Raw genomic sequence first — 15,250 nt, forward strand, 5'->3', positions numbered from 1 at the left:
GGAGGTTGCCTGTACCAGTATGACTGGTTGCAGCAGTGTGGATTGCTGTCCTTCAGATAAGCAGAGATGCAGAAGACCTTTGTTAAAACATCGTTAACATAATTTTCAACGTACTTGACACAAAAGAGAATTTGTGTTAAACTTTAGTTTCATAAAAAGTGAAATAAGTTGTCTGTTCCTGCTTGGTAAATTCAGTTCCCCTGTCATTTGCATAGAGCCTTAAATGAAGACTGGGAAAATACCAGAGCTTCAAAATATCGACTGAAGGCTAATATTAGATTTTAGATGCAATGAATAAACTGGACCTAGATACCGTAAGATACAATAGGGACAAAGGAAAGACACTTGTCTTACCAGACTCCCTAGTGTTCCCTGTCTGTAGTACTTGTATGTTAACTCCAGCAGCTGTATGACTTGCTGATGCATAGCAATTTTTCTATAGTTTATTCTTATCCTCATAATTTTCCTAAATGCTACTTACAGAACAACATGAAAGTTAAGGTCGGATTAATACTAATATCTCTCTTCTCAGCTCATGTATCTCTCAAGCAAAAAAACTAAGTATGGCTAAAAATACTTGATGCAGGAAATGCACAAGAGAAGCAATCTGAGAAAAGATGGAGAAGATAAACATGGCAGAAAAATCAAAGAAAGGACAACTAGAAAGAACAAATGAAATATCAAGAAAAAGAAGACTTAACAAGGCATACAACAAAGTAATATAAGGCTTTGGTGATGAAGACAGGAGGACTGAACTTCATATATAAAGCAATAAATCCTATCAAAAGAGACAACACAGAAGCAGACCATTTTAAAGACAGCATAGTTGAACACATGTTCTGCCATGAAAGGCATCCAGAAAGAGGAACTGAAACCAGTTTTACTTGAGAGACAAATGCACAGGCAAGGATTTCACTTGTGGGAACAAAAAAGTATGGAACGCAAGCAAACGCCAACTGAGCGCATGATGACAGCACTCAGAGCCCCACGCCAACTTCCTACCTGCTTCAAAGCACCGTGCAGTGTGTTAAGTCTGACCTCTGACATGGTCTGAGAGTTGGCCTTTCCCTCAGTGATGGTCCTAGCAGCAGAGATATTTCAGCTCACAGACAGCCAAAATGCAGTGAAACAGAAGTCAAAAAATTTACAGTTATTTCATCAGTTTGTGAATTTAATTACCTATCCTACTGTTTACTCATCTTTTGTCACGTATTCTGGTGCTTTAACAATGGGAAAACAAAATTCACTAAGGTAATCTACAGGAATCTCTTTATTTGAACTTAGGATATAACCCACAGTAATTATAAGCAGTGTGTGGCAATATTTTCACTATTAGGACAGGAAGTGAAAAATACCAAACACATCTAAAATTGCATTAGGGATTTGTGCAGACAGAAGGTAATTACACAAAGTGGACTTTGGCCAAGACTCTCAGAATATGAAGCGATCTCAGAACCTTGTGGAAATTACCATGGGATCTTTAATGATAAGTGGGCTAAATCGTCGTCTAAATTGTCCTAAAAAAGATGCCTTCTCTAACAGCACGTTGTCCCTTTGCTACACAGATTGACAGCACCATCGTACTCCAAAATAAGATGGCATGTCCAACACTACAGCACACAAGGGGAAAAACAAAAACAAACAAACAAAAAACCCAAAGCACAGTCATTTAAAAAATAGACCAGGAGTAGACATCTCAAGCGTTTCACATGTACAGAATTACTTGCTTCCCCTTCTGTCTAATTTATTTCAGATTAGTAAGAGAACCCTTATTTTAGGTCAGTGCTATGACAATGGAAGTATGCCAACATAACCTTCATTTTCTTAATTAGCATTTAACAAGAAGTTTGTCCTCCTCTAGAAATATTTCCTTCCATAAGGAAGAATAACCTTGAACAGAAGACAAAACTAAGCCAAGGAGAGGAGAAAAATGAAACTGAAGCTCCCAATATATTTACATGCCTTTAAAATATATTTATTTACATACCCTTAAAATGTAAATAAAATAGATCCAAGTAAAAAATGACTTCATCTCCCAGAAGCAAGCACAGCACTGTATCTGTATTCATAACTACTCCAGGGAAAACCAACCACAAAGAAAGTCCCTCTTTTACACATGCTTCCTACCATGGACCATGTGCTCATGTAACTCATTGTTTATCTAGTCTGGAAACAAAAATGCCACGAAAAAGCAATCACAAGGCAGATGGCTGGTTTCACTAATCCGACCCTATTTCTTCCAAGTAAATCTAGTCTACAATAGTAGATGCCCCAAATAATCCACCATTCCTATAATACTTAGATTTGCATATTTAGGTTAGAAATGCCCAGCATCACTGGATTAAGATTTTTTTTCCCCAGTAAAACATTGCTTTGTCATAAATTCTACTCCAGAGACCATGCTGATTCTTAAACCAGACATGTCCACACACTGAAAACCTGAGTGGAAGCACGCTCGCAAAACAGTCTTACCAACGCCCACCTCTATAGCTGAAATGCGTTTGGAAGTTTCCTTTTACTCTACTTAAACCCGACGGTAAAGAGTGACAAATGCAAAGACTCTCTCTGTAGCCGCCCCCATGATAACAGATGACAAGATGCAGCACAAGCTTCATCTCTTGCTAATTAAACGAATCAATTAAGAGACTATTGTTGCAACTGTGTAACTGCTGTTCTATAGTGGCAATAACAACCCCACGGGGAGGTCTTTTACTACATTAAAATGCTGTCCTCCACAACTCCATTTGATATTATTAGAAACAGTTTTTTGCGTCTTGCTGTCATATTAGTAGCAAAGGCAAATTATGGAAATATGCAGACCAGAATGGTCCCAGTATGAGATCAGGTTTGGTTTTCAGCCTCCAAGGGAACAATTGCTGAAATTCCAAAGTTCCCTAAAGTTCTTTAATGGAACTGATAAATCTATCAGCACAGCATCCATTTAGATTCTAGGTAAGGGTCACATATTTGCATACTTTCCTGCTAAGCTGATACAATTCAACTAGATAAATTATCATATTAAGTTTACCCTCCTGAGTTAAACTGATGGAGTTCAAAATTGTTTTCGATGGTTGTCATTAATCGCTGTTACATCCTAAATGCTCACTTTGAAATCTAATTGTGCTGGTGTACCAAGGGTCATATTAATAGCATTTTTAATGTTAAATCTTTGTAAAACATGTTTATTTTACTGATATCACCACTGAAGCCTAGAAGACTAATGAGAAACAAAGTATATTTATTATCAATAAAAACTTCATTTAAAATGTACATTCAGAGACTTAAATTAGCTTTACTAACTTCATCATGCCTTTGTTTCATTAAGATTCCTGGTTAAGCTTCAAAGCCATATAAATTAATACCTCCTAAACAGTTCTTGGATATACGCCAAAGTTGCAGCCATCAAAAAGCTGTTTAAAAACATGGGCTACACATATGTTTATTACTTGGCAGTAGACATCATCTTCAGAAGAAAACACTAGATCTTCACTATGAGGTAACAGTCTTGATACAGTTGAAAAAAAAACCCCAACAATACTTCTTTGGCCAAACAAAGCAGCTAATAATTATTTCAGCATTGGTAAATCTTAGTCTATCGAAGGAAATCATTTGAGTTACCTTTGGGTAACCTGTCCACTTGTGTTCCAACAAGTTCAGTCCTTGTTCTTAAAGCGTTACTGAGCTCAGTAAGAAAGAAACTTGTCAAATGAAGTATGGAAAAATCAGAAATCCTTATTTTTCCATTTGCTTATTTCTGAGGGATAAGGGACATAATTTATCATAAGCAAAGACTACTACACTACAGATAGCACATGCACTACAGAATCCACCAACATTAAGGATGTTCATGGGAACTCTGACCAACTTATGATGCTATCACACATTTTTTCTCTGCAAATTAAAACTTTAATTGAAAATAGAAGAAAAGGCCAAGATTAAAAACAAACAAATAAAAAGCAAAACATTCGAATATAAATGTAATAGGCCATTTCCAGTCTGGTTTTGTAAGAAAGCAAGGCTTGCAATCCAGATTTCTGCCTCTCGATCCCCATCCTTAATTCATTCCATCTAATTATCCCATGTGCACCCAGATACACTATTTTAACCTGCTGATCAATTTCAGCCAAATTCAAAGAAAAGGTAGGTAAGTCAAACTACCTGTAAGTATTGTAGGAACCATAACTATGTTTCCACGAATCTTCTGAAGAGCACTGGCTGTGTTAAGGAAACAAGAGACCTAAGTCCATATTCCAGTTGAGGGAAATTTGGCAGCAGCCAGTATGTTCACACTGGCCATCCAACAAGCAATATGGAGCTTCAGCTTCACCTTGACACCACCACCTCTCGCTCAAAAGGAGGTCTCGGGCAAAGACTACAAGAAGTTGTTCTGTGGGAACTTGTGGCATTTCTGGTTTTAAGTCACGGAAGAAAAATTCAGAAAGAACTCCAAGCGCTTTCTTATTTCTCTTTCCAAAGGAATCCTGAGCAAGATTCCCAAAATAATCTAAGTGATTTTAGGACATGGCTTTTGGTAACACTGGTATTTCTAAATCTCTCAGGTGCCTTTGAGTTTGCCCGCAATGGACAGCTTTAATATATTCACTATACCTTCTGCTTTAAAACATGCAAATATTTAACAGAATTGAAATGAGAACGGCATATGCAGCTGTGTGTTTGCACCGGATCATCCACATCACATGAGCTGGAACAATTCTCACTGACCAGTCCTAATGATGGGCCGAAGTATCACTACTTTCACAAGTGAAATCCTTGTTGCATGAATTACCCACTTTCTGCAGAATACTGCAGCAGCTTGTAGCCAGTCTCAGGATTCTCACCGCCCATGTTCAAACGGGACTTGCAGAAGTTAATGCTTCCAGAAGCAACTGCACGTTTTTCCTAGGGACACATTCTGCACTACTGAAATGCCGCTGACGATAGCTCTACTACTAGAAGCACTGTGGTTCACAATGCCTCTGAAGCTGGGTGGAAAGAAAAAAATCTATACAACAGTAGAATTCCCTTTAGATCAGCAGGGACCCTAATCTTAAGGCTTGTGAAAAGGAAGAGTAAAAAAAAACATTTTAAAAAAAGACATTAGCTTGCAAAATAAACACCTACTGAACTATATTTATTTTCTTGTGGCTAATACTCGACATATTCCAATAAATACAACCTTTGTAACCTCTGCAGGTTTTCAACCAATGTTTGAAAGTCTGCATAAATCTTCAGTATCTAGTTTCAGAAGTGCCACGTATAGAAAGAAAAGCAGAAAGAAAGAAAACCTGTTAAGAACTGCAATGATTTGTATGGGTGAAAGAAGCAGGTTGTTAAACATTTGTCATTGTGAGCTAAATCAGACTCATACAGTCAAAGCTCCCATCTTTATTGCTATTTAATTGGTCTTTGTAAGAATACAGGGAGAAAGAAAAAGGGAGGAAGCTGTCTGGAAGCTGATGAGATTATATGCAGACTGAAAAGTTCCAGGACAAATTTGTAAGCCTCAGTAATGGGACAGAAAGTTGGAAGTTTGCTGTTGAAGCAAAAGCAGACAAGTCATGGCAGGAGGAAGCAGGAAGGGGAATCAGCAGTGAGAAGTAAAGTTAGTATACTGTAGCTCCTAGGATTACCTTAGATACATAAATGATGAATATGCAATAAGCCAGGAAGCAAAGGCAAAGATTTTGAGGAATGCCTCTATGTAAAGCTCTCCATTTCTGACCAACTTCATAAACAACATACATAAGTAATAACCCTGATTGTGTATGAAACATCCTTTTGCTAATCTATCCAGAAGTAGCTACAGAGCAATCAAAAACTCATTAATATTGAGTGATCACTACTGTACTAGAACATATGCCAACTATGCTAAAAAGCATGGCCAGGGCTTGACAGAGTCTAGTTTTCCTAAACCCAGTGTTCTCAAGCCGGAGTTTGCAGATCTGGTTATGGCAGTGGGGCTCTGGACTATTTTAAATGGGTCTGCAAAAAGGCTGAAGAACAGAAAGCATAGCATTAACAGGCTAATAGTAATCATAAGAGAGCATAAGACTTCACAGCAAAACTTCAAATGTTCTGTAAATCAAAGGTGGCAAAAAGCACTCCATCAGGGATGAGACTGAAGTAATGGAAAAACCTCCAGTGAGAAGGCTGAACCACGAAAACGGTGCTAGGAAACTCAGAAGCACATAAAGACAGCTTGATCCTTAGGCCAGAGCAATTCCACTCTTGTTCTAGGTGGATTCCTATAGTGTTCATCACTGAAGGAACATTGTCAAGTAATATACTGAGCAACATGACTAACATCTGTCACATATATGTTCTTTCATCCTTCCCCAGAGGAAAGAAGTAACTGTTTTTATCGCTGCTCTGATGTTAGAGAATGGAAGATCAAAGAAATGGCATGAATGATGAGCGGAGGATAGTGAAATTTTCCACTGTGTCTGGGGACTTCTCACTGTCTGGGACTGTCTCTTTGGAGGAAAGTGTTCTACTGGGCCAGCAGAGCATCGCTGTCAAGCATGGCCTGCAGCCCAAAGCTGACAATGACGTTATGAATGCGATGGAGCCAGGCCACTCCCTATCTGAGCATAAAGACAGTATTTCTTTATTCAAAATTCTACACAGAGGCCATTACACACAGTCTAGAATAAGTTTAATGCTTCCGTAATTATCTGTAGTTCTCTATATATTTGCAGCTTTCTTAGTGTTAAAGGCTGCCTGCCCAGACGTATTTCATTGCTGAAGTCCAGCTGCCAGAGGTGTGAATAACCAACAGATGACGGGGGCCATCAGTGGGCCAGCAAAAAACATTCCTCTCACATACAAGAACAGAAGGTGGAATGAAGAGACAAGAGACATGACAGAAACTGAAGGCTAACTAGAAAGAGAGGAATGAAGGGTGGACTTTGGTCCTCTGAAAATACTCAAAGACATACAGGCTTTTGAACTGCAGAAGCTGAAGCAGAAGCTCTGTGTATAGATCTTAGTATTTTTCTATAGATCTTTAATGTTTGTTACAAACCTACTTCTGTGAGCTGCCTACACACAGGAGACAACCCATAAAGGACTGCCTCCTTGTTTCCTGGTACTCTTGCTTTTGGGCCTGGTTTTGGACATTAATCTGAAGCATGGATTATCTTGTTTCCTTTTTCTTTGTACAATATATAGCACAATAAGATTCCTTGGTGTTACAGTAATGTTATTAGTAAATACACTATCTTAATAATTCTAGCTTAAAGTGGCAGAATAGCAGGACTCCAATCAGCACATGCTATCTAGTCACGTCCACCAGAGAGGAACAATGAGTAAAAACTCTTATAAATCTCAATTACAGCAATAACCCATGATCTGTTCTGAAATAATTTAATCAGGACTCAAAATGTTATCATCCCAAGAAAACTAAACCAAATCAGTGTAGTTTCCCATTCACCAACCATTTCTTACAGCTAAAAGTATATAAAAGTCGCTTGCTCCTTCTGCAGAAATATCCTTGTGCATCCTCCAATAGCATGAGTCCTGTACCAGATCTGAGACACATAACCCTCTACCGAAAAACAATTCAGAGAAAATAAGCTATCTAATGCCACTACAATTTGAAGAGAAATGCTCAAGTAGTAAAGAATTTCTACTCATGATCAGAAACAAACAAAAATATTATTACAAATCCATGTAGACCCCAAAATGATGCTAACAGTCTGCAGTCAAAGCTATGATTTCACTGGGGAAAGCAACATGATTTTTCTTGTTCTCCTCTAAAACAACAGAAATATACTGCTACACTAACAGAAACATTTGTCCTACTGTCCACATGTTTACCATATGTTATGCAGCAGAATTCATATTAAACTGTTGTCTTTCTGCTGCAAAGTAGTTTTCTCTGTCCTTCACCTAGCTAACTGGGATAGCAAGGACATTTCTAATAGAGAAGCACACCTTTCACTTCTTCTCAGAGTGTCAGCTGGCTTGCCAAAGCAGGGGCTCGTGCTTTATCAAAAACCAGCAGCAGAACTGTTTCTACCATCCAATGTCAAAAAAATCAAGTGAAGCCATTTATCGAAGCTGATGCCCTCCTGACAAGCCAGGGAGCTGTGCTCCTGATCAGCTGGTTCTAAAAATATGTTCTGATGGACAGGTCAGCAGTGTGTACACTGAGTAGCACCACACTGCCTGCCACCACTGAAGTGCCATCAACATTTGCCCCCGTCAAAAGTAACACAGAATGCTCAAAGCTATCCTTAACACTTTCTACTATGAAAAAAAGAGCAGAGCAATAATTTCACAAGCTGTTTATTACACTGATAACAATACATTATAATAATAATGAGCAATGAAGAGCTTCTTGCTGCTAAATATTCCTTTCAAACACTTACTACCTTGACTGCACTTCCATGTTAGCAAAGGTTTAGTAAGAGATACGTTATGGTGAGCCCAAAATGTATTTCTAGGACCCTCATTAAGATGATATTGTTTGCTCTGTTTGAACATTTACATTTGTGTATGTGTACTCATACACACATATAGACTGTGTATCTATACGTGTAGGCAATTTGTAGGGGATATCATTGTAAGGACAACTGTCCTTCCCCCCCATTACCTAAGCTGAGTGTATTAAGTTGAAATCAGAAGAGTACAAGGATGTTAGAGGAGCAAAGGACAAATTAAATAAAGGGACTTAGGGGAAAGGAGGACAGTAGGCCAGAAGAACTGATAGGAATACAGGTACAGACTCTAGCTTGGATTCTGTGGGAAAACTGGTATCGGAGCAAACGCTGGGAAGCAGGCTTCATTACTGCTTCTCCACCCTGCTTGCTGAAGTTCTCTCTCTGGGTTTGATCAGCAAGACATGTGCATAATTTATATTAAATAAAAAATCGTGGATAGAGTACTACAGGCTTTTCTGTTTAGTCCTCTTGACAATTTTAGTTGTAATCACATACTTGATTTCCCAAAATAACTAGGAAAACACACATGAGCTAGTCAGTAAGATCTGGTATATATTACAATCCATCAGCTGTTTCATCATCAATTTTTTAAAGCTAAAAGCACGTCAATACTGTACCCTCTTTTGTCTTCTTTTGCTGTTGCACAAGGCCCAGCACAAGAGTTCTAGTCTGTAAGTGGGACTCCGGGGCATTTCTAACATATGAATATGAAATGTTTTCATATCTAACTTAACAACAAATTTAATTTTTTATGTCACTAAATACACAATCAGAATTTTCTCTGCTACAGCACCCACTTACTGGGCATCAATTAAAATCTTTTCAATGTTATCTTATCAAGTTGCATTTGTGTTTATATCATCTACTTGGAGTAATTATTTTCTTCTCACACAAAGACTATCAGATCAGTCAGCTAGCAGCAATCTCACATACACAGGATGCAACTCCAGAGCTCAAGCATCATTACAAATACAATAGTGCGGAACAAAACTTTTATTTTATGTCTTATTTGTAACTGCCACTCTGCTTGATATTGAATAAGACAAATAAATGTATATGCATATATAGAGATATATTTATAGAAGCAAAAAATATTAGGGGCACTTTTCATCTCTAAAAAACAACATGCAAGTCTACAGGTATTCTTGTTAAGTTTACTCTTACCATGTTATACCTCCCAAAAAATGGTTTCATAGGGCTTGCAGAAGAACTAATCACAAGTAAGTAGAATGGAAGCATTATCGTATGCAATCTTAATCTACTTTTGTCCAAAACATATAGTGCACAGAGATGTCAGGACTAAATTCAAACAAGAATGTTTCATTCCTAGGCTTTTCACTGTTAACGTCACTACAGGGAAACCTGTTGGCAACAACCAGCACAACTTACTTTAGAAGATATTTCAGTTTTATTTCATTTTCAGAACTATTTTTAGGTGCATAAGGAACTTGAAAAAATTCAATGACTGCATTTTAATCATGCAAATCATGGAATTCGATGCTGCTTCAATCACATATATGTTTATAAGCATCCATCACCTAACACAAAACTTTAGTTTCTATACTATACACGATTGTTCAAGATAATAGCAGACAAAAAAATCTATTTTACTGAGTAAATTCTGCCCAGTGGTGTAAAATCTGATTAGGATTTTAAACGTATTTCTCTCCAACAAACAGAATCTAGGAGAACCACAGAAGACTTTGCATCACTATACAGTCTTTTTATAAGACAGTTACTGATGGGACGTGAGCGTATGTGGTATGGTCAAGCAACAGAGATCAGAAAGTTAAGGCGGTCGGGAAGAGTGTGTTTGATCCTGATGGGGATCAAACCTGAGTATGTTGCAATAAACTTACAAGTCTACAACCAGCTACTCTTAAATCCCTTGTAAATGAAACAGATGCAGACTTAAATAATTTGAAGTGTGGAATGCAGATACTGTGCACCGTGCCTTGGAAGTTAGCTTCAGAAATTTGCCTAAACTCAGCTGTTAAGCTCAGAATATTTACACATAATACTAACCTTCACAAATACAAGCATAAATGAGCTGCCAGTGTCATTTACGCATTTTCTGTTTAGATTATATTCTTCTACCAACATAACTCTTGACAACAGTTATACATACTTACCACTGTGCCTAGAAACTGAATGCTCGTATCTCCAGAGGCATTCCGAGAAAGCCGCTGAAAAAAAACAGATGTAAAAACTGATTAGAAGCTTCTCCAGAATTTGAAACCATTCCATTTTCTTTCTGTCACATCACTGTAAAGTAATCAAACTAATTGAATACACAAAACTATATACAAAATAGATAAAATATAACCATTTCCTTCAAGAATTTCAGTACTAGAGGTCTAATTCATACTTCAGCTCAGATTTTGGTTTTGTTTCAGTCAACTCAATAAAATTTATTTCTGAAGAACAATGAAAACAAATATGGCCAAGTACAACACAGAACAACCTTGGGCTTGCAGAAATATGACTGTCATGAATAATGAGGCTTTTGCCATCTCTAAACGTTTGTGATTCTGTATTCCTGTTACTCACCTTTAGTGTTATCTTCATTCTCTCCTAATGAGAGACATTTTAATCTCTTTTTAAAATGCAAACCTCCAATGATGCTACTTTGAAAACAGGGGAAAAAAAAAATGACCTTATGAAATGTCTGGTCACCTACTGTGGTTCAGGAGTTGATTGAAGTTATTAAACAGTCTTCAAATATTACATTGTCAGTAAGCCACAAGACAATGCAGAAGAAAATGTTATTGATTTAACACAGTATTATCCGTAATCTAAATATGCAAAATGCACAAAGAATTCTTTCTTCTTGTGAATCGTCTCTTCCTTCAACATGAAAAGTTTTTTCTCCCTTTTTCTTCCTGCTGTTAAATTACAGCACATATAGACCCAAAATCAGGGCCCTAGTCATGGAACGCAGCCCTAAAGTTACACAGTGCCAGGTGTACATATGAGTACAGAAGCACAGATTTGAGAAGGTGAGTATAACTTGCAAACAAAGAGCTGCATGGAGATCTTCAGCATTTTAAAGACAACAAATTCTAGGAACAGGGCTGCAAATCACCTTGAGAGATCTTCTAGTCTAGTACCCCTGGCAGAATCAACACACACCTGTGTCATTCCCAAATGATGTGTGTCTAACCCATTCTTAAAATCGTTCAATTGCCGAGATCTCACAGTCCCCCTAAGCAATTTATCCCAGTGTTCAGCACCCTTATGATAAGGAAGTTTTTTCATCATATCCGACTAAAATAACCCTTACTGCAACTGCAACGCATTAATTCTCCTCTTTTTCATCACAGACAGGAAACACAGATTATTCCCTTTCTTTTTACAGCTACCTACAAGTATGTGAAGAGCCATTATCACGGCTCCCTTTAGTCTTGTCTTCTCTAGACTGAGAAAGTGCTATACAACAATAGCTAGATATCCCCCAAAACAATTTTAATGGCAATAAATTAAATCCTGGTCCCTTCTCAATAATGGTGCATATTCCTCAGCTACATTTTATGAAGTAATAATTACTACAGCCCAAACACGCTTATTTTTTGACTTAACAGGTCACACACTGACACTGCAATCTGTACAATCATATGAAAACAAAGGATGATGTGCCAAAGCCTGACATATTTCAACAATAATGATTAATGGGATGGAAAATATGGGAAATAAAATTTCATACAAAACCTGACGTTTACTTTTATAAAGGAAACAGGAATATACACTTTTCCCACAGTCTAGGATAAACACAATCAGGTTTTGGAAACCACAAAGAAGAACAAAGTACCGGCTGCCTACAATGAATGAAGTGCATGCCAAAACAAACAAGTCCCAACCACTTGATAAGCTGTCAGAAAATGTCAAGCCGAAAAAAATTAAAGGATTTAATTTCTTTTTTTCCTGGAATGCCCTCCACCCTCGTTAGAGTTCTGTCACTTATTGTGCTACCCTTTTGTCCACTTTCAAGGGTCATTAGAGACCTTTTCATGTCCTAATAAAAATTCCTTTTTTTTTTTTTTGGCTAATCTCCCCATCACATAGAAAAACACAACTTAAAAAACAAAACAAAACAAAACAAAAAAAGAAAAATAGAGCCCTTTTGTCATTTTCTTTAAAGGCTTTCAAAGTAAAGCCAGGTATCTTGACAACTTGACTTATTTTTCACAACTGAAAACCAAATCATTAAAGTATTTCCTCACACAGATTCTCTTTACTCACAATTAAATAAGCTAGCATAGCAATAACCAAGCCCTTTCAAAAATAATTTAATAAAGCCAAATGTATATGTGTATCAAGAAGGCACCTTCTAAAGCCATAGTCTCAAGACAAGCCAAAGATACAAGCAGCCTTTTTCCTGCTCTGACACTGTTGAAGTGCACTGGTATCACAGTACAGCAAATCCTCACTGCTACTGTTTGCGGTGTCCAAAATACAAAGCATTACATTCAGTTGTCAATAGCATCAAGAATCAGCGTCAGCACTAAAATCCATCTCTTGAATTAGCAGCCAGTGAGGGGGGAAAAAAAATAATAAGGGGGAAGGTGAGGAAAATCGTTAACAAACAGAGAGAAAAAAAAAAAATCTCCTTTCTGGGTATATTTCAAAAAACAAAAACAAGAAAGAAAGGTAGAGAAATACTCCAAGTCACAAAACATATGTTACATCAAGACCAAAAAGAGAACTGCCAGGCTTTTGAGAACCATGTTACAAAAGAAGTCAGCACATTATCATAATTAATGTTTCAAATTACAGTTGTAAATAAATTTCAGCTGTTAGATGTGATTAGATTTTTTGAAGCATATTGAAAGGAGTTATTTCTGTTCCACTGGTGGGCTTGTGTTTCTGGGATTTGTAAATGTAATTGATGTTTTCAAGAAAATGAAAGGACATGGTTAACAATTATTCTTTTATTTCCCACCTCTTTAGAAAAGGGACCAGTCTCCAGTTTCTCTTGTAAAGTTAGATATTTACATATTCTATACCTCATAATAGATGGTTTCATATTGCATGTGATAGCAGGAAAGTAATCAAATAGAGGTAACAAAAGAGAATAGCTAATTATACGCCTTGTCATTGTTTTCCTAATAAATTGCAAATTATTTACTAGGAGGTTTGCACTGAAAAGCAAGGGAAGTCTACCATTTGAACAAAGACAAAACAACACTGTATGTTTACCTGCCAATACAGTAAAATTACATTGTTGGCATCAATTACGTGATCTTAGATATAACCGATGCTCTTCTGGTTGATTCCACTGATAGAGCTTCAGACTAACTTAATTAGCATAATATGAGTTAGAAGTATAATTTTTTTCCTTATGAGAAAGTAACAAGCTAAATCAAATCTGAAAAAAAAAGAAATCGCAACTTCAAAAAATCCATCTGCAGTCTCAAAGCTGTCAAATGGGTGTGAGTGTTACATAAATATTATATGTATTTTTACACACACAGGTTACAGTATGCTATATACTGCATATGCTATGTATATACAAACAAAATGCTTATGCACGCATGTAAAAATAGACAAGTGTATACAATCATACAAAACGTGTTTGATTTTCCTCCTCTATCTTAAGTGCATGCTACACCACAGTCATTTCACAAATAATCATTTTAATCTGTAAATCCCAGTAAATTACCAGAGGTTAGTGGGATATGACTTTAAATTCTTCTGCTTTGCCATAGAAAATTATTTCCACTTAGTTGGGTATCAATGATCTATTCATCGTAAGATGCAGTAGGGTTACAATCAGCTTTGCATTAAGCCTGCAGTGGATGAGCACTTGCAGATAAAAATGATAACAACCTTTACATGAAGAAGGATAAAGAAGCTCAGCCAAACATAAAATATATATTATTGAAAGAGATTCTAAACTGACATAGACATTATTAGACAACAACAAGATGTCAGAGTATTTTCCACAAACCTTCTGGTATGTTGGGCTCTCCAACCTACTGCAGGGGAGCAGCTGCAGGGAAGGAACGATACCAAAACAAAGAAACTCCAACAGACCAAAAGCAATTTTTTTTGCTTTCCTTACAAATGAAAAAGTAATGTGTCAAGTCAAAATGAATATGAACTGGCAAAGGAAATAACGTATTAAAGTTTCCCAAACACATTTATCTTGAAGTACTATATACCGACTTTATTTGTTGAAAGTAAAGCTGGAGACCATTTGTTACAGAAAATGTACAGATTGTCACTTGGCCAACGTTTTTTGCAACTTTTTCAAGCCATGGCATGACTACATTAACAGTTGGACAACATGTATCAGACTATACAGGGGAAAAAAAAAACAACCCACAAAAATAAAAAAAAAAAAGGCGCCCAGAAAACCCACTGATAAGTATCTAAAAATCATTACAGAAGACTATTGATAAAATTTTTGAGTGAAACACTGTGCGGTTTCCCAGCATGGTGCTGTTTTTCAGAATGCAGTTCTTGTAGCCCCTATTGCTTCATCTCAACTGCTCACTACCAGAAATTCTGAACATCTTATGCCATTAATTTCAAATGGAGAATGCTATCCACTTTGGGGCCAATATTTATAAATTCTTGAAAATTCAACCTAGCAAAATACAGGCCAGAATCATCTCCAGACAGGTTTAATTAAAAAACCAAATTATTACCACAATAGGGAAGTCAGGGGAAAAAAACCACAGTATTTTACCTTGCAAAGTTATAGCAGATTCATCTGCTAGTGCCTCATCTATGAGATTTTGTGTACGTGCGGGTGCTTGGACATATGGAAAGCTCCATCATCCACATATGTCACTCCCATCTTT

The 15,250-nt window shown here is 37.0% G+C and overlaps 1 protein-coding gene across 1 annotated transcript in view; it reads right to left on the minus strand.

Annotated features, from left to right (window-relative positions):
* The window catches only part of PCCA (propionyl-CoA carboxylase subunit alpha), a 300,137-nt gene that overhangs the window by 50,042 nt on the left and 234,845 nt on the right, over positions 1 to 15,250 (minus strand). Inside the window, exon 21 of the mRNA XM_072849938.1 lies at positions 10,577 to 10,630. Within this exon, the coding sequence (XP_072706039.1) occupies positions 10,577 to 10,630 (54 nt within the window). The remainder of the gene's footprint in view (positions 1 to 10,576; positions 10,631 to 15,250) is intronic.

The sequence above is a fragment of the Ciconia boyciana genome, chromosome 1 (assembly GCF_034638445.1).
Source record: "Ciconia boyciana chromosome 1, ASM3463844v1, whole genome shotgun sequence".
Taxonomy (NCBI): Eukaryota; Metazoa; Chordata; class Aves; order Ciconiiformes; family Ciconiidae; genus Ciconia; species Ciconia boyciana.